Source organism: Echinococcus granulosus, assembly GCF_000524195.1.
Source record: "Echinococcus granulosus chromosome Unknown EG_S00079, whole genome shotgun sequence".
Classification (NCBI taxonomy): domain Eukaryota; kingdom Metazoa; phylum Platyhelminthes; class Cestoda; order Cyclophyllidea; family Taeniidae; genus Echinococcus; species Echinococcus granulosus.
The window spans coordinates 26327-52157 of NW_020170459.1; the positions used below are offsets into that span (position 1 = coordinate 26327).

General features: G+C 44.1%; 5 protein-coding genes across 5 annotated transcripts in view; 3 read left to right on the top strand and 2 right to left on the bottom strand. All coding sequences in view use genetic code 11, as the record gives it.

Annotated features, from left to right (window-relative positions):
- Nucleotides 1–1999, top strand: part of EGR_07492 (Breast carcinoma-amplified sequence protein) — a gene marked incomplete at both ends in the record, with an annotated part of 21466 nt that extends 19467 nt beyond the window's left edge. The window contains one exon of the mRNA XM_024496741.1: nt 1154–1999. Coding sequence (XP_024348812.1) covers nt 1154–1999 — 846 coding nt within the window. The remainder of the gene's footprint in view (nt 1–1153) is intronic.
- Nucleotides 2000–2969: 970 nt separating this feature from the next.
- Nucleotides 2970–4446, bottom strand: EGR_07493 (hypothetical protein; the record flags this gene model as incomplete). Its single annotated transcript, XM_024496742.1, has 2 exons — nt 2970–3592; nt 4404–4446. 2 exons carry the CDS (start codon nt 4444–4446, stop codon nt 2970–2972), a joined length of 666 nt encoding a protein of 221 aa, XP_024348813.1.
- A 386-nt stretch (nt 4447–4832) lies between these two features.
- Nucleotides 4833–6788, top strand: EGR_07494 (hypothetical protein; the record flags this gene model as incomplete). The annotated part of the gene is made up of 1 exon (XM_024496743.1): nt 4833–6788. One exon carries the CDS (start codon nt 4833–4835, stop codon nt 6786–6788), a length of 1956 nt encoding a protein of 651 aa, XP_024348814.1.
- Nucleotides 6789–7220: 432 nt separating this feature from the next.
- Nucleotides 7221–11006, bottom strand: EGR_07495 (Transmembrane protein 209; the record flags this gene model as incomplete). Its single annotated transcript, XM_024496744.1, has 14 exons — nt 7221–7278; nt 7330–7400; nt 7455–7552; nt 7633–7747; nt 7826–7923; nt 8135–8260; nt 8327–8423; nt 8504–8566; nt 8877–9274; nt 9657–9890; nt 9933–10028; nt 10065–10132; nt 10171–10309; nt 10952–11006. 14 exons carry the CDS (start codon nt 11004–11006, stop codon nt 7221–7223), a joined length of 1716 nt encoding a protein of 571 aa, XP_024348815.1.
- Nucleotides 11007–19756: 8750 nt separating this feature from the next.
- On the top strand, nt 19757–23982 carry EGR_07496 (Cysteine-rich secretory protein LCCL domain-containing; the record flags this gene model as incomplete). The annotated part of the gene is made up of 4 exons (XM_024496745.1): nt 19757–19915; nt 21012–21266; nt 22667–22752; nt 23694–23982. The coding sequence occupies 4 exons, from the start codon at nt 19757–19759 to the stop codon at nt 23980–23982; spliced, it is 789 nt and encodes a 262-aa protein (XP_024348816.1).
- Between the last annotated feature and the right edge of the window lie 1849 nt (nt 23983–25831).

Here is a 25831-nt window from a genome sequence, read left to right on the forward strand (position 1 = left end):
ATAGACAAGCAAAGGAACACACAACACAGGGCATGTGCACGCGCATGGCGACTAGGTAGTGGAACCGCCTCACTGCCCTTCGGTAGTTTCAGTCTCACATGCCCAAATTAACTGACTGACCTTGTCCTTGGAGTGATTATCAGTGCATTGGGAGCATCTCATCGCCGTTTGACATGAGTCAATCAGGAGGAAATGAAGGGGAGCACGACACCCTAGAATGTTCTGAAATTAGTTATAAATGGGAAGCTTTTGGCAAACTGAAGCGGAGGGTGTTGAGGCTGCAGACATCCTTAGCACCGTTCGCCGCAGAAAAGGTCGGCAAAAGCGATTTCTAGAATGAATTTGCAATTGCTTCTTTCTGCGCCCTCACTTACCGGACCGTCGTCTTGGTACACAGGACGGACCAACCTGGAACTGGTTCTCCATGATATTTGGTGAAGCAGGGTTCGTAGTTGGAGGCGATACGTAGAAGGTGCCCCGAGAGAATATCCCTGGGTGGAGTAACATGTTGAGCTGATGATTCCTCAGTGTATTGTGGCCGCAATTGATTCCGATGTCTGACTGAGGTGTCGAATGTGACTTTTCCCATGTCTGCGTGAAATCTTCCCAGCTATCTACCGGCTGTGTCCCGGTCGACAGTCGTGATTATAGGCGCCCAGTGTCTGTTTTGAATCGCCTTAAGACTTCCTGTACGTCATTTTAGTCCGTTTATTGGCCTCTGGACCATGGCTGCGTTAACCCAGCGAAACTTGTGTCCAATCAGTGCTTTAGTTGGTGATTGGTGGTTTTATACGAAATAACTTGGAGTTGTCCGATATTGTAGTAGAAAAACCTTGTAGAATATCGATAGTCTCCCACTGCTCTCGTGACTTCTATAATGCGCGTTCGAATAGGAGACCGAAGTCTCTTCACTTGTCCGTTAGATTGAGGGCGAAACAATGCAGAATGAATGTGTTTACTGGCACGCTGACAGGAATAGTCATGGAACTTCTGTGAAGAGAATTGCATTCATTGTCGGTCTTGCTGGCTGAAAATGAGGCAGCAATTTTGATGTATTGATGGCCGAAAACTGACTGCCGGCGAATGTAATCAAAGAAGTGGAGTGAATTGTTACCGTGATATGTGGTGTTGACTGTGTTTTTGTTTATATAAGGATGACACTGGCTTGGCCCGAAGTGTACAACAGCAGTTGACTCTAGCGGGTAGCCAGCAGCATCAGCCACAATTCAGTCTGATTACACCCACCCCACTGGCGTACCTGCGACCGCATTCACCAGTAGTCAGTGTACCACCGAAGCTGCTCGCTGCTAAACGCGACTCTCTCTTCCTCTGCGAGAGTGACTTTCCTCTGGAGCATCCTGAAGAGGAGGAGGAGTTCAGCGTAGTTCCCACTACCAAGGATACTTCCGAGAAGTGCTTGGTTATACCTGGAAAGCCAACGCCACCACCAACACCCACCTTACCCTTTCCAATGGACGAACCAGAGCCCCGGCAGCTGACAATTACCGCCACTGAAGCTACCAGTGTTGCAGGCTCCGATTCTGCTTTTGCAGAGGCTGGCTCCTTGAAGGCAGCAGCAGCAGCTTCACTGCCCAATCAGATGGACTACTTACGAAGTGGTGGGGGAAGCACCTTTTCAGAGGAAAGTTGGAGTTCATCGCCTTCGAAGCCAGGTGCCACCTCCTCGGGTGGTGGTGGGTGGCGTCATGTGCCGGCTTCCACGAAGACTAGGAAGGCTCGGAAGCGCGCCACCGCAAGGGAGAGGGAGGAGAAGCAGAGAGTAGAGGAGAAAAAGAAGCCGTTGAAATTAGAACCACCGACAACGGCAAGACGACGTCGTCATTGCAACAGGAAGTTCACTGTCGATGAGAAGGAGGTGTTATCGTCTCCCCCTCTTCAGGCGACCCCACCGAACACCCTTAATCGCTGCCTTTCTGATGGCGAGGAGGATGACGCTGAAGGATGGGCCGCCGAGATCAATCGTGATCCATTCTACTAGCCGTACTTGGTAATTTGGCAATTTTGCGTGCCCCCAACCTTGAGGTGGGTAAGCTTTCAGCGAAGTGTGATCACCATCAGTCTTCCTTCTTTGTAGATCCGTGCTACCATTTATGGGTGAGGCGTGTCCACACCGTGCAGATTTCTTCCGGTGATATTTTTACACCATCCCACCGACTTTTACCCACTACTACTATCACCACTACCACAATAAAAACAACAAACCTTGCGCATGTCCTCACCACTCCACTCTCCGTTTATTTGTCCCCTTTAATTGTCTTCTCCAAACTGCCAGCCATAACAAAGCACGCACGCATTCACCAAATCACATGAAAAACGCAAAAATCGCAAAACGGGCATCCTCAGCCCTCTGTTAGTAAGGCCGATGTTCATCCCTATCGCTCTCCTACCTCTACCGATATTCGTTTTGTACACAAAAACAGGAAAAACAGAGACCAATGTGTCGACGTCCCTATTCGAACTCCTGCCCTATCCTCTCCTACCCTCACCTCGTCTCCTTGCTTAATCACAAGTCGAATCGTGCCTATTGTAGATATTTAAATTTGGACAAACAGCATTACTGGCATTCACCGCCTCTCTCGATCTGCCAGTTCACTGGGCGAGGGTTGGAGGGAAAAGGAGACGGTTTGGTTCAAGCAATTCTATTTTTGCCACACTTGAAAGCTGATGGAGAGTGCGGGGAAGATGTTGATGCTGTAGCTGCGCACATAGAGGCTGCCAATGGTGAACACATTACTTGTTTTCTTGGAAAAAGAAAGGGGAAGTAGCAAGAGTAATTATGATAATAACACGTCACAGGGTTCTGAAGAAAAAAGATAAAATAAGCTCGAGAGACATGCATATCATTGACAACATACGTATTTATGTGTTCATATACAAGAGAATCAAAGTAGAGGAGAATACTGTAACCTGCGTGCAAGTGCGTTGAGGCGAAAGAAAAAACAGTATATTTACAAATCCGAATCTGCTGCTAAACGCGGAGAATCTCCCCCCTCACCATTACCATCGTCTTCCATCATTGAATGAGCGGCCGCCGCTGCTGTTAGACTGAGCGAAGAAGTCATAGAATCGGTTAGATGTGAAACAATGTAAGAGACGAGAAAATCACGAAGACCCTTGGCCATGGGGGTCTGACTGCAGATGGCGTTTCTGCGCTTTCTTAATTTGACTCTAATAATGTTGGGTGCCGGGGGAGCACTGAAGAGGTCAGTGGAGGCTGGAGAGGGTGATCCGGTGCAGGGTTCACCTGAAGGGCTGGGAACAGGTGAAGCGGGAGGTCCAGGAGGGGAGAAGACGGAAACTACATCACCTAATTTTCCTCCGCTGTTAAGCTCAGCACTGTTTGCAGAAGGGGGGCGTGACAGCTCAGGCGAGTAGGTAGAACGAAATCTGATTTCGCACTCTGCCCCACGAACTGGCGTAGCACCGGCGGAGTTGGAAACGCGAAGGGGTGGGGACGTACAACACTTCGAAGTAATAGAGGGGTAGAGAATTGGAATGCACAGCCCAGTGTCGCGATCACGTCTTAAAGGCCCACGAAGTCTGTGAGTGCCGTGAAGACTGCGACGACACTCTAGAGAAATTTAAACCGGAAATTTAGTCCATTCAAGAAAAAAGTGGGGAATCAGATTTAACAGAAGCAATTTCACACCATTCAATGCAAACGAAGCAGTGCTTCCCTACTACAAAATGTTAGGCAAAATGGTCCATTAAATCCTAACTGGAAATAGGGACAAATAAGCCCGTTTTATCAATGTAGGTGACTAGTCACCAACTGCATTTTTGGAAACTATTTCTAGATTAATGAGTGCGCAACAGATTGAGTGATAGGATTAATAACAAAACCTCTCTTTTGCAGCCGCAACCGATGCATAATATGCCTTAATGTATTCTGAAACAACCAATATCCGACCGCAGCGCGTTATATGCACTTCTGCACACCCATGTTTCCCGTACAGCGCCAAATCAATGAAGGTAGGTTTATGATCATTGAATAAAGTTTTCATCATAAATGAAGTAACGCAGAAATTTTAGCGCAGAATAAACACCCTAAGGACACCTTTAGTGGTAACCGAAAAAAAGTGCTTAAAACTAATACGGGATAGTAAGATGACAATTCGCACTGGAACTATCAAGACCACGAATTCTTAGTGCGACTTGCAAAAATTTGGAAGAAAAGGTTTTCGTCTGTTGTATTTGGCTTGTTGCTAGAGATTCTTGATTACCTTAACACTTGGAAAAGTACGTATTGCCTTCCGTGCATTAAGACAACGAAATTATTTATTATTGTTCACCCTTTAAATTTTTACAAATATTGGCAAGGAGTAAACACCATAGAGCAAAACCCTGTGTGGAATACAGCATGCCAGTAACGACAGGCTCACTTTTGACTGTCCGTGCGTACTTTAGTGCAACACTTTCATGCATCACCAGTAACCATGTAAGGCAATTGATATATCAACTCTGTATCATTGTATGTTACGGCATGACATGTCTTTTTATGAATTAGTACAGTCGTGCGATGTGCTTTGCTAAGCGGAACATTATTATAATTCCTTATGCACATGAACAAATGGACCACCAGCTCACTATACTGCCTTACTTACTTGTAGTGTAAATACGTACTTGATTTTTCTTGTATTGGAACGTAGCTCTTTATCACAAAACTTTACCCACTCGTCGCAAATTGTGCTTACCGCTTTGGCTACTCAGTTTTAAGGTTGAGTCTATTTCTGTAGGCATGATAACTACGATTGCTTGTTTTAGACATTCACCTTTGAAGGTTGTTTGTACACGAGCTTTTCGTTGTGCGCATGGTCCGTCCAAGTGTTCGGGATCTGCCGGAACGCTTTGTGAAGTTTTTCAAGTCCCTGAAAGCTCACAGTTGCTCGGTAAGGTGGAACTGGGCGAAGGTTCTTGAAGTGCTACAGTCGGACAGCCGTCGTGGAAGTGGGTTCTGGAGAATATGTGAAGCAGGCATTTACCATATAATGTACTGCGGATCTGTGGAAAAGAATACAGATATTAAATGCAAGAAAGTGCACTCCTTGGATATTCGCGTAATGGAGTATGTGGGTGTTTGCTTCTCGCATCTAATGCTTGCCGACACTGCCACAAACCGTATGGATAAATTCAAGTTGTCACTTCAACAAGTAGTTTCTACACTCTTGGATGCTGCTATCAGTGCATTTAAAACGTCGGGTTTCCACATATCTGTGCTAGAGCCTCTCATGTCAGTTCGAGATCCAAAATTGAAGATATTACCTCGTTTGCTCACGATGGACAAAATCAATGTAAAAAATAAACTCGAACTGGCATTGTGCAGGATATACGTTCTTTCTAGCACCCTTAGGAGTATTTTTGAAAATGGATCAACTACTGTGCTCCCAATTTGTCTACCATATATATGCTTTGCCATTTGTGCAATATTTTCTGTAAACATATGCGATCCTCGTCATTCATCGTCCGCCTTGATGGCGTGTGCAAAACATCTCCTCCATTCATTTTGCGTTGTCGTTCGGTCCTGTGGAGTTAATATTTCACCCTCTGCTCCCTCTCTCATGACTAGCTTGGTGTATCAACTTGAGTGGTCTTCACAATTTGCTCGATCACATCCATCTAAGGACTCACTAACCTACAAGTTAGCTGTTTATCGTTGCCTTTCCTCTTTCCTTGACGCAACCGCACAAGTGGCATCTCCGTCGCTTTTCCGACTTACTTCTCGTATAATTTTCGAGGTCTGCTTCGACATATCTTTTGCAGCTAGAGGCAGTTTGGCCCAATCGCTCATGACTAGCGCAGAAGACGTGAGCATTTATGAGCTCCACGTTTGTTGTGTTGCTGCCTCCATTCGTCTGATAGAGCTCCTCTTCGTCAACCATTCCTTCATATTGTCGCGGTCAATGGTCGAAATCACGGACCATTCAATCAGGTCGGATAATAACTTCTGTGACTATAAGTTTAAGCAAGCTCTCCTCTCTTTATCCTCTGAACTCCATTATCTCGCTACACGTCTTGTTAACCTTCTTAGTAAGCCAAATAAACTGACTCCACCGGAACAAGTGATAGTAAAACCACACTTCCTCATACCCTTCCTAAACGCAGCGAGCGCTGCTCGAGACTATGGATTCCTATTTCCAAGATCAAACGTTTTGCACGAGCTATCAAGGGTCCTCTTGAAACACAACGACTACCTGGTCCGGATTAACGCAGAACGGTGTTATAGACACACATTCAAGTCCCTCCCTGACACACCGTTTGCCAAATTAAGCCTTTGTGATGGCAACTCTCTTGTTTCTTCATTCACTCAAACCGAACAATCTTCCAAATCTCTTATTTCGATGCAGCAGGAGAATGATGGTGCAACTGGCTTAGAAGCATGGCAGGAACAGGCCCAACCAGCACAAGAACCAGTAATTGCGAACACAACCTCCATTCCTGATAACTGTGTTTTACTAACACGAGTCGAGATGACAGGCACGGATACCTGCGAGGCGCCACTCCAAGAAATGAGCAAACCTTCGAACCTTCTGGACGAAACCACACAAGCCGAAACACCCGCTCTTTCAAGAAGGGTGAAAAAACGCGCTCACTCGGAGGACCCTCCTCCAATTCCTGCTAAGAAGACTGCTCCGAAGACCGTGACCCAGACCACGGACGTGGAAAAGGCCCCCTTCCCAGAAGCATGTTCCCAAGAGGCAGCCACACCTGAGGAAGGTTTGCTTCCGATTCAAGATGTTTTGTGTACATTTGATGACACACTAATATAGACCCCTTTCCTCTGTAATTGCCTCAAGTGCCGTATTGGGAGAGTGCGCATGTAGAGGAGATAGGCTTGCACCATACCTGCGTGAGGCTTAGAGTTCCTTTGATATTCATCCACGATGAATCCAAATGTCATACGTAAACTTTTGCTCGATGAATATAGGCGTGTGGCTCATTGACGCTCGTTTTTATGACACGTGAAAGCGTACTTTACTGTGTGTAACTCAGAAGGTGGCCTTGTCACTTCAACAAAGAGGAATTTACTGTAACGTTGGATAGCGGTTATCTAAACCAGTAGAGCACTACCCAACCGGAACCTTCTAGAACAGTAGCTCAGGAGTAAAATACTCAATATTTTAATACGAAATCCATACATGTGAGTGCGACGTGCTTATTGTTAGCTTCTTTAGCGGCTTCACCGTTATTGTTTCAACTGGTTACCGTCTCTCGAAGATCCAGGCCACATTCAGACCAGAAGGGCCCAAAGAAATCGATCTAGGGGACACGGATATTTGGTTGCTCATCCTGCTTGAAGAGATGTATTACCTTATTGTACCGTCCAAAGACTTGTAGAAGTGGAAAAAAAGAAGCAGCGCATGAAAGAAGTTGTATCGACCCTAAAACCGAAAACCCCGCAATGAGAGGGCGTGGGCTAAAATGGGAGGACATACCGGTGGGAATGTGTAGATAATTCCATCAATGACAATCTTGATCGATGGGGGCTGGATCGTAGCCACATAGATTTGAGCGTTATACTTGGACTTTAGATCTAGAAAAAGCCTGCTCTCAAGACCAGAGATGCAAGCAAAAGGCGGAATTGTTGGAAACGAGGCGCTTAACTGGTCTTACCGGGCTTATCGGGGCTACGAACAAGGTGCAGTTGCCCAAAGACGCCTCCCGAGAGACATTTAGCATGCGGAGGAAGAAGACTGTCCATGTAGGTGGAGAAAATGTGTAGAAGGATCTACGCAAATCGGATAGAAGTGTGATGCCCAAACAGCCTGTGCAATACAATTAACGAGATGAAACCGTTAACACTTACCATCGTGTCATTAGGAAGGTAGTCCTTCCATGGGGAGAGGGTGCTTCGAGAACCAGCGTCCCATCCAAATTCACCAAGGCAACTCCCTCGAGCCAGCTCTACAGCAAAGCATGGGAAGTTAGGTTGAGCTAAAGTAACCATATAAATGAGCCGAAGAAATATTATTAGAATAGCTAAATGACCGTCTCACCAAAAAGGATGACTATACACTTTTCAAAGCCAAAATTAAAGCGCCTATGCAGTTCTTTGCAATCATAAATCCTACTCCAGTATTTGAAGCAGTAAACCCAAGTGCATTAAAGCCTCAACCTTGCAACCGAAAGACGAGATAGTTTTGCTCCTTGGTAAGTTCCAGAAATCGAATGAGCGTTGGAAGCGTGACAATATGCTGATATCGTCCCTTCGCCAACTGTTCCAGTGTATTCAATGTGGTTGCTAAACGCAAACGGAAGAAAAAGCATATAAGAAGCACGAGATGGAGGAGAGAGGTCAAAAACTCACATCCAATGAGTGCTGCGTCGTCCGAAAGTTTCGATATTTTCGCATTCACTGAGGCAATTTCATCAACAACACGACGAAGGATAGTTCCATGCAACCACTGCGGAAAAAAACAGTAAAATAAGCATAAAATGACCAAGAGACGTGAGTAGAGGTGAAAGATAGACAGTATACACTCACCCTGCGAATGTCCACTGTCCAACGGTCCAGGTCGAGCTCGCTCACACCGTTGGCTTTCCAGTACTAAGAGATCAATGAAACGACATTTGATTAAGTGCGTGTTTGAATAACCGAATCCCTTAGTCTTCTAAGGTTCTGCTACGGTCTTGGCATCATGACCGCCCGCACATGCATACATAATCTACTAGCCCTTCTGTAGATTACCAGTAACAGTCTTTTATGTAGGAGGCTTTACTACTTCAGATATAACTCATGGCATTATTGGCACCCTCCCACACTGTTCAACATGCGTAATTAGTACCCTATCGCTTGGTATAAAACTATCAAAACAATCCATGAAGTTCAAAGCAAAAAAACAACTGAGTCTTCCTACTTCAGAGGCGCTTTTCTCTGGCGCGGCGACAGCTTTTCGGCCCCGACACATCAACCTCTCAAATCCGCCATCGTCGTCAGTCTCAGTAGAGGAATAGGGGTTGCCACTAACATCGCCATCTTTGCGATCACTGGAAACAGAGTTAATGCTCTTGCCAAAGTTTTTGCCGATGTCCAAGCAACTGCTAGAACCAAGGGAGGGCGAGAGCTGATACTGCAGCGGAACAGTTATAGCGGAGGGCGAGGTGGGTGAGTAGGTGCCCCAACGGGTCAGTGAGGTGCGACGCGGCGTCGCGGTTGCCAGAGGCGACGTCCAACTCTGATCCGACCGGACGGAAAGATTGAAGGCAACAGCAGAGGCTGCCATGGCTGAGGCACCTGCCATAGTCTGAGTCGGCGCTAAAAGGAGCAATTGATTCAACTTAGAACACATGGTGAAATCCAGGAAATGGGACATAACTAATCCTAGTAAGATTAATGATTCCGTCTTTTCAGCCTCCAATGATCCAGTCTTCATAACAGTGGCATGGAGCTCTGGTCTATCCCAATGCCATTAAAATTCCATTCCTTCAGAATTTCCATAAATGACCTGGCTCTAGACTTAAGCCTTGGAGCCTTTAAGAATAACTCGTGCGCTACACTATAGTGTTATAGAACAACAATATAATATCCTGCATATGATTGGTAAGAGGAATCACCTCATTGCTTCTAATCTGCAGAAGCCGCATAGTTAGAACAAATGTGCCTCTGAAATAAGTGCTACAATGACAGGAGAGCTTACAAACAGATACGTTGGGTGAGGGGACGTCACCAAAAGGACGCATCGTGGGGAATTTATCAGGACACCACGAGGCTCTACTATGTTCGGTCAGCGCCTGATTTGTCACCCTGTTAACGGACAGGTTTGGAGAGGAGAAGCACGAGCCAAAGGAAGGCGAAGTGCAAGCCGATTTTAAAAAAACGGTAGGTCCGAATCGGCCCTCACGTACAGAGTCGCTGTTCAATGACTTGACCTCTGGTAAGCCAAATATACTACATCAAAATACCAAAGCATTACCTCTTCGCCTTTTCGACTTAAACAAGTTCAGTGCAATGCATAGGTAATAGAGATGTCTTGCAGCCGAAATAAGAACGAGGCACAGCAATAACGCCGCTACGGTAAAGTCATTAGTGTAACGATTGAACTCACTTATTACTTGGAAAACTATGAACTGTAAGCTTACACGAGGATAGTGCGAGAAAACCACACCAGGATTCCTGCCGTAAATTAAACTATCATAAAGGCAGAATCTTACAAAAAAGCCGACAGCCATAGAGCGGCAATGAGATTAAAGGCTGCCCAAAGAAAAGAATGGAGAATGTCATTTTTACGAAACCTTTCGTTATTTCTGCTGGTAAAGCTTGCATCTTCCCAAATCAATGAGTCCATAACACCTTAAATAACCAAATAATAATTCTACATGATGACTTGAAGTAGAAAATTCTGTGCACAAGAACACAATCCGCGGCAAACAATAGACAGATAAGATGGGAGGAGTTAAATGATAGTTCTAACACCATATGAAGATGTCAAATAAATACAAAAACTAAGCCCTTTTAAGCCGTTCGCAGTTATTCTATTAGACAATAGTATTAAGGGCAAGGCCGCAAAGAAGACGTTAGAACAACTCCACCCAAATAGTCAAACAATGCTCTTGAACATGAACACAGATTAACAAGTTTTTTTCCCATATGTAAACGAAATTTTGCTATATTGATGATGCACACTTAGCAATGTTGCATTTTACAAATTTATTCAAAAAATCGTTGCATAAATTATCGGTGCTAATTGACTGATTTGCAAATCTTACGTTGGATAAACCAAACTAAGTTGGTTGTAAATTATTGTAATAAAACATGTATGCAACAACTTTCCATGCATTCAATGAACTGTAAATATAACTAAATTTACACTACATATATGCCACGTGTGCCGCTGCGATCGTTCCCTGAGGTCATAATATTCATCAACGATGTGTAAGAAGCCTTATGATTAATGCATAAGGGTCCGAGAGGCTATGGACAGGGCTGTCTAACCATACCTTGCAGGCAAGGTTGTTAAGTGCTTGGGATGAATAGCTCCTGAATCCATACTTACGAAAAAACCTATTTTATACCACCACCCTGTAGCGTCTTGAGACTCCCTGAAGACGAAGGAAGCGAATGTACTCGGGCAGAATGTATGTTTAACGCAGAGGTGTCTGAGCTATTGGCATGGCCCGAAAGGCCAGCCCACCCAGCGAGGTACAAGAGGGCTAATTCAATGTACAACAGTGGCGCCTCATTAGTACCGAGGGATAAACCACTATCGTATTACAACTTATTCCCCTCTCCTTCAAATGGCATTACCTGTGCACTCTGTGGTCAGTAGTACTTGGAAGAACTACCAGTAACCACAAAACAAGATCCAGAAGCCAATGAATTAAAACCGTATTAAGGGTGCCGCCTATGGATGTTAATACATCAAATACGTTTGTTTGAGATTTCTGAGTGTCACGTCCTTGCCATGCCGACTGTTTTAGGGAAGCACACACTTGGATGGGTTTTTTGTAACAACCTTTACCCAAGAGAAACATTAAAGATGAGGATGTCTGGAGCCATATAATAGCTTTTTACTTTAGTTTAACTACAAGTAGATACTATTGGACCTAGCCCAAAGCAGAGGATCCACTTGAAGTACGAGGGGTTTTAATGCCTTTGTAGTAAGTTTCCGCCGGTTCAGCTATCTGCAGCAGATGCTTTGCTATGATATTGGGGTTAGTAATCATTCACAGAGATTGAACTAGCTATCCATTTGGTTCAGTTCTCTTGCTGCCGTCACCGGTGCTAAGCCGCACTAATATGTACGTGGATTTATCACTAACGTACGGAAGGGTTGGAAGTCCATATTGCAAAAACGAAAGTACAAATCACAGCAATATAAGAGTCTGCGGAGTTAAACGTACTGTACCAAACCGCGTATTTCCTGATGTCATAGGAAATTACGACAGAATGGCAGGAAATGTATCACCGACGTACAGAAGAGCTGAGGGGCTATTAGCAGGACCCGGAGAGCCTAGCGGTGAGCGGAAGTATACGCTGCAGAGGCCTAAGTGTCCGCGCAATCAGGCGCCCAGTTAAACAAGCTATCATAGCACTACAGTCCATGCTACCAAGTAGTCAATCACTGCAGATATTTGTCATTTTATAAGTCTAACAATGGTGACCAGATTTGCTACATTTTACTTCAAAGTTTACAAACGTTCTACTATTTTTTGAACCTATCGACTTTCCGTAATAATGTTGGTACAGTTTTATCGAAGTTTCTTATTAATAATGCTAAATCCATCTACACCGCCTTTTTGTGGTGAGATGATTTTTTTAACTACATGGATACCACTGTCTTCGCGGGTTGTAATGTGGCAACTCGAAACTTCCCTAAAGACGAAAAAAGGTTTAACACTGGGGGGGAGTATTTACTACCGACGTACAGAGGGGCTGGGGCTACTGGCATAGTCTGGAATATAAGCCGCCCAGAAAAAGTACAGTGGCCACACCCTTCAGTATCGACGTAACCAAAACCGAAGTGTTGAACAAATAATTAAAGTATTTCATAGCCCCTTCTCTTCTTTGTAACTTCGTCTACGACGCCTCCTTTGGTCCACCTCCTGCACTGGCCATCACAACGTAATCGGCGCTGTAAGGAAAACACCCATTAACCAACCGTGCCAGTCATCGAATTTGCATGCATCAGAGAAGATATTTGACTTCAACGTCACTGATGCCTCCTGGCCACGTCACTGGATTTGAAGTTTTGTTCTGTTTAGGGTCTAAATTCGAGGAAAAGGGAATGTGCTGGCCACCACGCATGTCCACCGCTAGTCGTAAAATACTGGCCAAAAAACAGTGTCATGCAACAAAAAAAAGGGTTGAACATAGTTACGTGGGGATAAGTTTTCGCGTCTATTCCTCCTTGCCACTTCGGTTTCACCTCAGTGCTGTCCAGCTACATCAACTTTGATTCTATCCAGCCAGTAGAGAGGAGGAGGGAGCATCACGCGTTTACTTAATTTACATCTTCAAACAAGTACAGTAGATAGCTCAGTAACAAACTTCTCCAGATGGTTCGCGGCCACAGCCAGCATAGCCTCGGATATTAAAAGCTTTAGCGCAGACCACGGGAGCGGGGTAGTTGCCAAAGGCAGATGACATTTTCAGACCTTCCACCTGCTTCCATCTACAGCATATGTACCTCTTCCGCCAAGTTGAGGTTTCGAATTCAGTAGTAGAAATTGAAATAGCTATCATTTGAGGTCGGGTTCGCTCTCCGCTTCCACAAATGTAGCGCCCCGAGACTTCCCTTAAGACGAGAAAAGACATATTGCTCAGACCGAATGTGTTTTGCCGACGTACAGATGGGTTGAGAGGCTACTGGAATGTCCCAGATGCCCTCAGCGCCTATGTAACCAAAACAGAAGTTAAGCAAACAATCAACTTGTTTTACAATAATCCCACTCGGCGGTAAGGTCCTGGGGCCATGCTAATAACCGCCCAAACCTCCTGTAAGTTAGTAGCATATTTTCTGCCACACTAATTTGATTAGTTATGAAATATGGGAAAGATCTGGGGTGTTGCTACCATAATACGCAATTATCAGTAAAATACGCTTGCATTTAAATGATACACTCTGTTTAAACACAATAACTTCTTTTGCATGTTCGTTGAAGTGGTAACTAGAATGTACAAACGAATGAAATAAAACCGTTATACCATTTTAATTTTGACTAAAAATTTTGCAGAACCATTAGGGAATTTAATTTAAATTAATCAAGTCTGAGAAGGGGTTCAAGTAAAGAGTTTTTGCATGGGCATTTTATGAAAAATTGGGCAGTGCATGTGCTGCTCGTGTTGATACAAGAGCTGCCAAACTGGGCACGAAAACTGGGTCGTAGAATTGGGCAAAGTAAATAGGCAGAAGAAGAAATATAATTCTATATTTGCTTGAAACTAATTATATTTTTTGTGCGAACTACCTCGATGTACCAACGCTTTGGAAGTGAGTTGTGCAAGGCGATACTCCCGTCCAGAGCCTCTGAAACGTCAATTTCTTTGGTGACAAAAATGTAGGTGTAATACGTCGGTTGTTCGTTTAACTCTCGGTTTTGGTAAAATGCCACTTAGGGGCTCCACCACTAAACTTTCATTAGGCCACCTAGTCTCCGAGCCATGCCATCAGCTTCAGTTCATGCTGTACGCCGACAAAACGTATTCTGTCCGAGTAATATGTCTTTTCCAGTCTTTAGGGAAGTCTCGGGGTGCCAAATTAGTGGAGGCAGAAGGCGAACCCGACCTCGAAGGATAGCTATTCCTATTTCTATTACCGAATTCGGGACTTCAACTTGGCGGAAGAAGTGCATGTGCTGTAAATGGAAGTAGGTGGAAGGTCTGAAAATGTCATCTGCCTTCGGCAATCATTCCAATTCCGTATTTTGCAGAAATGCTAGTAGTATTTGAAGCTCACTATCCGTTAACCACTAGGAAAATTTCATTTCGGGAGTGTCTACCGTGCTTGTGTGAAGGTGTCAATTAGGTGAACACGCAGTGCCACCTTTACCTCTCTAGTAGGTGGGTGAAACCCAGGTAGGTATGGGTGGGCAGCTCTTAAGTGGTAACAAAGTTGCAAGGAGAAATACACGCGAAACCTCATCCTCACTGATCTATCATAAACTCCATTTTTGTTATAAGATTCTTTTCTTAAAACGACTTTCTTTAGGAGTAGCGATGGAGGTCCATGACGGCCTGCACATTCTGCTATTATTTCCATCAACGCTGCCAGTTAGCATCAATGTGTGGGAAAGCTATTTCAACTGTCAAGCTGACTTCGCTCCTAACGACTGGTCTTTAGTTGGTTTTGACAACCTGCAAACATTCATCCTTACCTTTCATCTGCGTGTTTGTTTAAGACATTTTAAAATAAAACGTCAATTGTAAAGTGTAGAATTATGCCCTTTGAAGATGGCATTTAGCTTCCGACGAGCCCAGTCACGGGGGAAGCACTTTGCATTTTAGGAATGGACGACGAAGACAGAGAGTTATGAAGGTGGAACACCTAATTTATCTTTTAAAGATTGAACATACGGATTCCAACATTTAATTTATAATCTGACTCTCGACACTGGCAATTGCTTTCTCCGGTCGCGTAAGCATGGGCATTGATGGAGTGAAGGAGAAAGAAATCTAAAGAAAAACACCATTCATAACATGGAGACGAAGAAATTAAATGGGGAAATTAGAATGTTAAGACTTGCACCACGATCGGTAGTGGTGTGGTATTGGTACCAACCCAAGATCGGTTTGGAGGATCCACTTCACTTTGCAGATTCTGACAATGGGCATAAAAGGGAAATAAGTTGATCTACTGACCCATGTAAAAAAGTCATCTCTACCTCGTCTTCCTTCATCCACTCCTTGTCAGCAATCCTACACAAAATATCCTTAAGTTGTCAGGCCTTTGGCACCAATTTAGGTGCCCAGACCGATTCTGATTGGAAGAAAATGAAAGCAGGCCGCTGCTTTAGAATACGAGGATAATTCAAGATAAGTGGGGACTTTGGATTTTACAAAAGAAATCAGAGCCTCCCATCACATTTGCCCAACTGTTCCAACTCTAAACTGACAACTGGAAGGCATGGATATATAAAGATCTCCCATTACAGTGAAATCACCGGAGGATAACTTCTTCATTAGGTCAAAGTTTCGGCGCTCATTTTGATGTCGGGAGTTCGGTAGCCATACCTAAGCTTCAATACACGTAATGGTACAATCAAGGTAGATCTAACACTTTATGACAAAACGGTCTTTCGACCTCACTCCCACATTCCGATTTTCTGTGCTGGGTCAAAAATAGGAAGCTCTCTTGGTAACCAGTGTTTGCTAACCTTTCGAAATCGGAAGTGTCCGTGTTTGTCGGCGGTGGGGTCCACTGTTCATGCAGAAAGACTAGCCTTAGAATTCGCCTCAGAGTATGGAAGGCTGATCAGGCGTTCAGGATGACTAATGCAAGCTGGGAGTCTCGGTAAATGGGGTCGTCACCAAAATACAAGTTGGGCAGTCATGAAAATGTCCATGCCACTCAAATATCTTACTGTTAAGCCGTAGAGGGTTTCGTCATCATAAATTGCGCAAAAGTAAGTAAATATCATCTAGTTATAGGTGTCCTTCTCAAAAAACGTGATCATTGCAAACTATTTCATGCACCTCCAGCTACCGTCGACTGCCCACTTGACAGACAGTGCGCAGCATGTCACTCTCCGTGTGGTAACGTCGTAGGCACGTCCCTCGATGATGGTAAGATCGAAACCCTAGTTTTAATGGAAAAGCTCTCATAAATGCTAATTTGGAGTAACAACGCCTATTAGAAGGCGATCTCATCTATATTCGTTTTAATGTTTCTTAGAATTGCGTAGAAAAGTCTTCAGTAAACCCTTTCACACAAGATTCACAAGCCATCTTTCCACCGACGGGATATGCTTGGAACAAAAAAGGGCTTCAAAGACCCAGAAGGCGTCTCCAATTAGAATAGCTAGGAAGAAAGTCATTTTTCAGAGGTGCATTCTCGAAAAAAATGAGTTGAAAATTTCTGCCAGTCCGGAGGTTTCAAAAAATCGGAGGGAAGCTTTATCACTTAGAGGATTCATAATCACCACCTTAATGTGTAACTTCAGGAAAAGGGGAATAAGAAGATGCTAAACGAGGCAAAATCTGATTTTTTTGCCGAAGATGCTAACAGGAGAAGTAGGCGACAGGCTGAAAGCCTTTGTGTATGACCGCGCCAGTAGGTGTGCCCCGCATTTGTACCCCCACAGTTCCCTCTCACCTGGTGTTGGGTGAACCCTTCAACTGAGGGCTTGGATTCGTTTGAGCTGACCAAAGGAGGGGCGAAGCACAGATCTACGATATGCCCGTATTCCTTACTTCATCCAGAGAGTGGCAATAAAGCGCTTTCTGACAGCTCGTAAATCCGTCACTGTAAGTATGTCTCGGTAACGAGGATGCTGTAGTCTGGCAATTGCGTGAGTCTCGACTGTCGTACTTCATTTGTTTGCTTTACTCCTTGTTTCGTCTTTAATTACACTTAAAACCCCAATTTTGTGGAATTATGCTAAGGAGCATGTCTTTTAGGCTATGTCAGCAACTCCCTTCTGTGCGTCAGCTAAACTTGTTCTGCCCCAGTATCATATCTTCTTTCTTCTTTAGGCAAGTCTCGGAACGTTACAATAGTAACAGAGGAAAGCGAATCCGATTTTAAAGGATAAATACCATGTTTTCTGCTGCTGAGTGATAAAGCTTAGCGTAGCGGAAGAAGTACCAACGCTGGGGGTAAGCGAATTTATTACGAACCCTGGCGGAAGGGCCGAAAATGACGGCAACAATCCCATTCCTCTGTTCTGCAGGAGTGCAGTTAGCATTTGACGCGATAATACCCGTGAACCATCTGGAAAAGTTCTTCATGAAGTTGTTTACCGTACTTGTACGGAGATGTTACTGAAGTGAACCAATGACACCTCCTCCACCTCCGCCTAGGTGGATAGAACGCGGATGAATATGGCTGAATAGCTCTGAAGTGAAAACAACGTGTTTCCACTGAAGCATGTTAAGTCCTCTCCTTTGTTATGTGATTCTGCTTACAACTAGCGATAGACATATGTGCTGGCCAGCACATTCCTTCCCCCAAATACAGCTCCCAAATAGGCCGATACTCCACATGCAGTGGAATTGTCAAGGGGGGTCAGTGACTTTGAGGTCAAGTATCTCCTCACTCGCATGGAAGTTTGATGACTGACATGGCCGGTTTGTGGGGAGCGTCAGGGACGACACTCAGAAGGAAGAGAGGGGCTATGAAATGTTTTATTTAATTATTTAAGCCTCCGTTTTCTTTTCGCAGGTACTTAAGGCTCCACTTTTGTACTTTTACTGGAAAGTCTGTCCTCAGGACCACGCCAGCAGTCCCGTTAACCCTTCTCTACGTCAACAATACCTATTCAGTCCCAGTTTTTGAGTGTTTCACCGTCTACAAAAAAGACTTGCGACTCCACACGTTAACATTTAACCCCTCGATTCACTTAACATGATGCAAATTTTATTATTCCGGATTGATGGTGAAACTGCGCCTCGAATTTTCCCAAGCTCCTTTGTAGAATGCCCACCTATTATTCATATGCAAGATTTTGTTTTTTATTTTGATTTCTACTTTGAACTCTGAGCTACTATTCGTGACTCATCCATACAGCAATCAAATGTAAATTATCAAGAAGTAATCTCCATTCCTTGGATTATTTACCATCAAATAAATTTACAGGAATGTTTGTTGGCTTGGACACAATTACTTGCCCATTTCGCAAATTACATGCGACTAAATCTAAAAGAGACCAGAAAATCATTTGCAAACTTGAAACAAAGTTATGGCGCCATTTTCCTCCCTTGTGAGAGGAAGAGCATGAAAATTGCAGTAATTATCGAAGTGACTGGGCTGACAGGATGATCGGTGAAAGAGTGGCTTATCCATAGAAGTTTGCTCAAAAAATGACAGTTTGAAAGCTGGCCCACGCTCATCACACTGCGCTGGAGCCGTTCGCCTCACGCCTTCAAAGTGGCAGTTCCAAATGGTACTAAGGAAGCGCAAACGAAAGAATGCGAAAGTACTTCCTCCATGTGCAAACCTGGATAAATAGGGAAGTACGGTCAATTTAAAGCTACTTTCGAAAGAATAAAAGCCTTTGTAAGTATCAGGTAAAGATTTGTAAGGCATATCAGCAAAGCTTTAGCAAGAATTTGCACCAGGAACTAAAGAATGATGCCTGTAGTGAAACTTAAGCCACTCAGGAAACGCAAATGCACAGGAATGACTGGCTTAGTCCTGAAAAAAGTCACCATAGTGGTGCCTATCGGTTTTCCCATTGTAATAGTAGGTCACATGATGCTCGTGTTCATATAGGTGGCCGGGCTTAGTAAATGAAGCCGGCTGCCCTGGTAGATTTGGTAATTGATAAGTTGAAGTTCCTCCCAGTGCTCCTAATAGCCATAAAAGCGTAAAACTTCATTTGACCTTCGTGATCAACACATCCACTACCAGGGTCTGTCTCAGAGGTCAGTCAGCACCACAGCCAGAAGTGTTGCCTTGTTCTCAAACGCCATCATTTGGACAAGAGGCGAAAAAGCGTGACCACCAACACTGTTTGAAACTTCGCTTATCTGTTTGCGATACATAACTTGGTGAGGAATGAGGTAAAAATACTGTCTAAAATCATTTTCAGAATTCCTTCTTGATAATCACGCAGATTAGGGTCTCTACGCCATTTACAACTACGGCATGTTGGATGCATTCTTCTTTTTTCTTATCACATTTCCACACAATCCTAGCATCGGGATTTTCAGGTGCATGTGCTTCAAAATCCGTGGATTTTCTACCCACAAGGTAGCCAATGAGAAGCCGAGAGGAGGGGAGGGGGTGGAGGAGGGACGTAGAACTACAATGTGCCATCTGACCAATCCGCGATGAGGATTTCGTGGTGTACGCATGGCTTGTACGAGATACAAATCTATCCAGCTGCATCGTATACACTCTGTTTGTTTCTCGTCCTCTTACTAACCGGTGAGTGCTTCGTTTAGGCCTCCTGCCTGTAGCCTTTTCATTTTACAATTAATCTAGTCTCTTCTTTCACACCACCCATCCATCTTCATCTTAGAATTTCGAAAAAGAAAGTAGTCTTCTTTTTCCCTTTCATTTGTTAATTTTTTGATTCGAGTTTTCACTAACCAACTTCTGTTTTAGTTGGTAAATTTGGCACTGCTTTTGGAGTAGTGATGGTGGACCAAGGCCGATTTCAGGTCGCTCTCATCTTTGGGCTGGTAGTGGGACTTGTAGTCGGATGTGTACGAGCGGAGAAACCGGACGTTATGCGTATCCTGACTAGACACCAACAGTATCGCAGTTTGACACAGGCAGCAGATATGATGAAAATGGTCAGTTTTCTTCCCCTGCCTTATTCCCATACTGTATTCGAGTGCAGGCATAAACCACTCACGTAAACATCAGCCAAGTAGACGTCAATCAAGTGGCACACACCGACCATTACCCACTACTTTACTATGGCCATTCAACGACTAAGTTAAGTGCTGGCTAGTGTGCGAATCTGACAGCAGTAAATAAGCCGAATTTAAGCCCCAACTGCACCTTCAATTTTGGATACATCCAGATGTTGTTGTTGTTAATATTGTTTTCCCACTTAAATCTAAATAGGCGTTCTTTTTCTTGTCAAAATATTAATCCTGTGCAAAGTTGCATCAGGCGAGCAATCGGTGGCATCCGCTAGGAATGGCAGTGGTCGTGGGGGCCTACTTAGAGCCAATTTTGACGGTACAGAAGGTCATAAAAGTCGGGTGAATGGTAAATAGCCTAGCAAACTGCAGAAAAGGTAAAAAAAATTAAGGTCAAGTTGTATCTGAGGTGGAGGTAGTTTAGCTACTGCGCTTGGGGTTAGACGGTTGGAGATATTAGTCAGTGGTCAGACAGGACCACACTTCACTGAACAATGGTGGGGATGCGAGATCTCAAAACGCTAAGGGCCTAGCACACCCTTCATGCTGCTGTGAAATGTGTCCGAGTGGAGTATGATGGCGTCAGAATAGTTAGAATCTGCACCCTGGCACAAACCTTTCCGAGGTATTTCGTAGAATCGTTTTGATCCAAGAGAGGGCAATAAACCCTGTGCGTAACGATGCCATAAATTGTGGAGCACCTTCCAAAGGGAGGGAGTGCAGTCTCAAATTTATTTCGAATCGTACCCTTACCAACTACAGAAACGGTCTCTTTTTGTAGGATAGGTAGCTTCCAACATCCCGAAATGCAGACACAAGTACACTACGTTGCATAGTTTTATGTTGCTTGATTTCGGAGCTCCCATTCCACAGATTACTGCAGAATCCCGACCCAATGAGTAAAAATTTGAGCGCGTTTTTTGTTGCCTGGTCTTGCCTGTGGCCTTTGAGATCGTGTACGGAAAATTGGAGCTTCCAGAAGTGCTATTTCACAGCTAGTGAAATTTTATTTGTGTGATAGACATGGAGTGTGAATCTGGAGAGGATTGCAGCCTTGGTGGTAGAGAAGTGTCCCAAATCTGTGGAGGCGGTACGTTCTCAAACGGAGCTCCGCGATCTCGGTGCCAATCTCGGCTCCGCGCCCTACCCCCCGCCTCTGCAGGACGGCTACCCGGAGGACATCCAGACCTCCATCATTGACCAGTGGGGATCCCAACGCTCCTACTACTACCCCGATAGTGGATGTCCTGGCCATCCTTGCGATGCCTGGTGGCAGGTAACCACCTCTTCTTTATTTCAGCTACTGCTGACCGTTGGCATTGTTGTCTATCCCTTACCAGGCTATGCATAGTAAATCGGCAAATCGATGGAAAACAAGGATTACGATAAAGTATCTTCAAACTTTCGATTTTTATTGGCAGAACGAAGAAGACCCGTTAGTCTCGATCAAATCCTCAGGTCTGATTGGCCGATTCAGTTAGAGTTCTTCAAGCGCCGTTTTTCATTTACAAAATTCTCTTCGCATAAGATATGATTTTTTTGCATATTGGTGATTTGATTTGTGAAAGAACGGATTGCTCTTAGGGTGTTTCGTATCCGATTTTATTTCGTAGGCCGTACTTCGTTCGAGTGAGAGATGCCAGTAGTAATTAATTTTTGATTTCTGTGAGACATTCTACGCTCTATTTGATGTTTACATTATTTGCGACGCTCGCATCAGTGTGACAAAGGCATTTGAAGGTCATGATTGCCCTTGTGGCACAAGTGAACATGCTTGTTCGCTTGCTTTTTCCCAAAGTTAATTTATATCATGCATATGGAAGTTTAATAACTTGCTTTGGGAACTTCAGAGTGTGCGGCAGTTTTTCAACACTCCTTTGAAGTAAACATTCTCATCAAGTCAGGTTTTTTTGGGCGGGTTGTTTAAATTTTGTGACTGGATGAATGAACGGGGGTTGACGTTAGGAGATCGATTAGAATGTGTCACTTTATTTGTTAAGGTCTACTTCGATTACAGACTGCTATCCTGAGTGTTAAATATTTCTGAATAAAAGCTTTAAAGAAGACAATTTAATTACCCTGGAGTGGGTTTGAGAATCTTTTTCAAGGCATTGGCTAACAAATAGTTCGAAACATGCCTCTCAGGTAGATTTACCTAATGACTAGGGGGCTAACAGGCAAATCACCTCGCCTGATTTTAGCTGAAGGAACTTACTTCACAGTTCCCTTCTACTAGTAAAGGAGGAGGTAGGAGCAATGAATAATGCCCACTTTTTCAACCGAAAAACGGTGGGCTACTGAAAAACTCAAGCATAGACAAGGTGATTAACATAATCCTGACTCATGGTGAAGGCACCAATTATTTCAACTCCTCCACACTCCACAAGGTACGAAAACATACGAACAAAAAGGTCCAATTTGGCAAGGTAGTAAGTGGTATCATACCATTTTGTGCTTTCCCCAAAAAAGGTTCTTCTTTTTGACCATGCATATAAATGATGAGACACTACAGCGCAAAAAAGGGCCATCTCGACAGATGCATCCTGTCTCCGACCCTGATAACACCTCTCTCAAAGTCGCAAAAAATCAACTTACTGAAGAGGTCTTTTTTTCATTGTCGGACATTGTATTGGAGATGAAAATTTTATGCATAGCATGCTTTCTTATTTTGCTCAGGTTGTCTGGTCGAACGCATCCCAGGTCGGCTGCTCACTGAAGGTCTGTGGGACTAAATCCATCATGGTGTGCATCTACAACTCGAGGTATGCTCATCCATTCAGTTTGTTTGGTTCTTTAGCGAAAAAATACCTTGAATCAAGAGGGAGTTAAGTTGAGTAAGGTAGGAAGCTATCTGACTTCCTTATGAGACTCGAAAAGTAACTATTTGACTATTCGTTAGTGTCTTTCTGATTGAAGCTGAGTATCTATCTGATTGAAAGTTGATTCGTTGAAAGTGACGATAGTTTGAATAAATTTAGATAAGGCTGACATTACCTTGAATACATGTTTCCCTTAGTGACGGAGTATCACTTCATTTACTTAAAAGATTTCACTCAATCATATGTTTTGATGAGTTTTACCTAGTTATTTAAAACTTAATAGATGAAAAAAGAAGACTCTGGATTCGCTTCGAAACAAGTACTTAGAGTCGCTTAATGGGACCGTAGACCTGATTTATTATTAGTTGTGTAATTGAAAACAGATCCAAGTCTAGGATTTTACTGCGTTCTTAATTCGTACGAACCTGTGAAATCGTAACCAGCGACCTCTTTTTCCTTTGCCAGTTACATTACTACAAAGGCACTAAGGTCCATAAAAAGGAATCAGTTAATCACGCTTCATGCATTAAAGCCAAATTCTCATGAATATCAAAGGTTGCGGGTTCGTGCTAAACTTTTATCCATAGAAGAGTAGACTTTTATGTAGCTTTACTGACTCCTCCTCTCAACATTCTTTTAAGTGTTCCTTTTTAGAGGCAATCCTCTTCTGTTTCATTTTGCTCCACTTAAAATTTCTCTCTCGCAGCTGTGATTCGCTTAGGTGCTGGGAAACCAGCGTACCAAGTTAAAGCCCTCACTAACTGTCCGCTCATTTTCTCCCTCCCATCGTTTCAAAGTTATGCGGGTCGATTTAACTACACCCAAGATCACGGTTTGATTCAACTAAATGCTCTTTCATTAGGCACTATCACTTCACTCTACAGGGCTAATAACGAGACAGACGCCCCATTCAAGATCGGAAAGGCCTGCTCCGCCTGTCCCTACGGTTACAGCAAGTGTGAACAGGGGATGTGTGTAGCTGAGAAGAATCTACTGATAGAACCGGAGCCTCTCCCCGGGTTTCTTCCTGCCGCCCCCAGCACGGGCGAAAACGATAACACCGAGATTAACGACAGCGGCACTGATAGCTACGGGGATCCAGACAGCACTAGCCGACTGACAGTCCTCCTCACCAGCTCCATCTGCATCTTCCTTCACAGCCTCCTCGTCTAAAGTGGCTCTCGAAGTAGATGTTCACCTTTTTCCTCCTACTGCTCCAGTTATCTTCGTTGTTCTTCTCCCCCCCTCTCTATCTTTCTCTCTCTACTGGTCAAACAGTCTTCCGACCTCGATGTACACAATGATATAACGCCCTCCCCCACCCTCCTACTTTTTGATTTATTTCGGTCCATTCCTACTCTAAACCTAGGCGCTATATATCGTTCTCTCTTACTCTTGCTCTATCTCTATACGTATACGCCCAACATAACCAACTACCTGTTTACTAGCCACTCGCTTATCGGGTGTATGCGCGCCCTACTCCTCCTTTCGCTCCCTTTTCCTCCCTCTTTTTCTGCCTAATTCACGCCCCTATCAAAAATGTGAATCAAGCAAACTCTTCTCGAAGTAATGCCAGTGTGATTTTTGGTTATAGTAGAAGATATCACGGGTTTTTAGCCGATTAAATGACGGTGAACAAACGGAACAATCACTGTGTGAAGATTTGGACTTTAAAGAAGGGAAACAAAGACGACTTAGCTCTTACCGTCATCGGTACTGAGGCCTTTCGCAGGTCTTAATGCGTAGTTTAATTTGTCTTTGGGAAACACCTACCTGCTGATTAGTTGCGAAGGTAAATATTTAGGTGTTGCATTTCACAGGGGCTTAAGCTAAACAAACCAACCAAGTTGGGTTAAACAGTACAATTTCATGGGAAAGTGGTAATCTGCGGTAATTTATTTTTGAATGGGAAGGTAGGTCCGTTGAAAAGGTAATGTCAACAGCATGTTGAATGGTGTTGACCGGTGTTAATCAAACAAAACCACACTAAAGAGCATTTGAATGGGCCGTTTTATCACGTGATCCCTACGGGGTAAATACACCGATATCACGCCAGTCTGCAGCCACGTAATGTGCGTTACCTACCAATATATGTTAGATAACTGGGAGCAGTGAATAGGTAAGTTTAGAGCAGCAAATAGTTTATGGATGTTCATGGTATCCGAGGCTTGCCTGAAGACGAAAGAAGGCATAATACTGGAGCAGAATGTGGACTGTCAACCTAGAGAAGGGCTTGGGACTACTGCTATGACCCGGAGGTACAGTGACGGAGCACCTCAATGGCCCATTACCAAAATCAAGAGTTATGGTGCTCTTACCACATGGTAGTCGGTGTGGCAAGGAAAAGCACTCAGGTGTCAACCGTGCCAATCATAGAATTTGTGTACAATTGAGAAAAATGTGGCTGCAGCGTCATTGATTCCTCTTGGCAATTCTACTACATCTACAAGTGCGTCCTGGTTGGGAACTGTATTGGGGAAGGCAAAATGTGCTGATCATCAAGGCTGTCCGTGGCCAGCTGTAAGAATATTGGCCTAGAAGCAGGTATTTAATAAAGGACCGGATTCAAAGCCGTTTTGCTGGAGTGGGGTTTCAGTTTCCATCTGGGATCTATTCACCTAGGAGAGATGTGAGGGAGGCATCGCGTGTTCACCGAATCGACATCTTCACACGGGTACCTTTCTAGATGGTTCACGGCCACGGCTTGTGACGCCTCGGTTGTTAATAGCATTCTTGCTGGCAATGGGACTAAGGTATTTGCTGAAAGTGGACGTCTTTTCAACGCTTCTTTTGGGATTCGCCAAATAGTTTCGCCTCCACATAATATATACTTCATCTGCCAGGCTAAGGTTTATCACTCAGCAGTAGAAATTGGAATGATTGCCCTTTATGATCAGGTTTGCTTTTCGGTGCCAAGACTTTCCCGAAGACAAAATGAGACATTATGCCTAGACAGAATATATATTGTAGGCATATGGGGGCCAGGCGGAGCACCTCAGTGGTTCGTTACCAAAACCGAGGT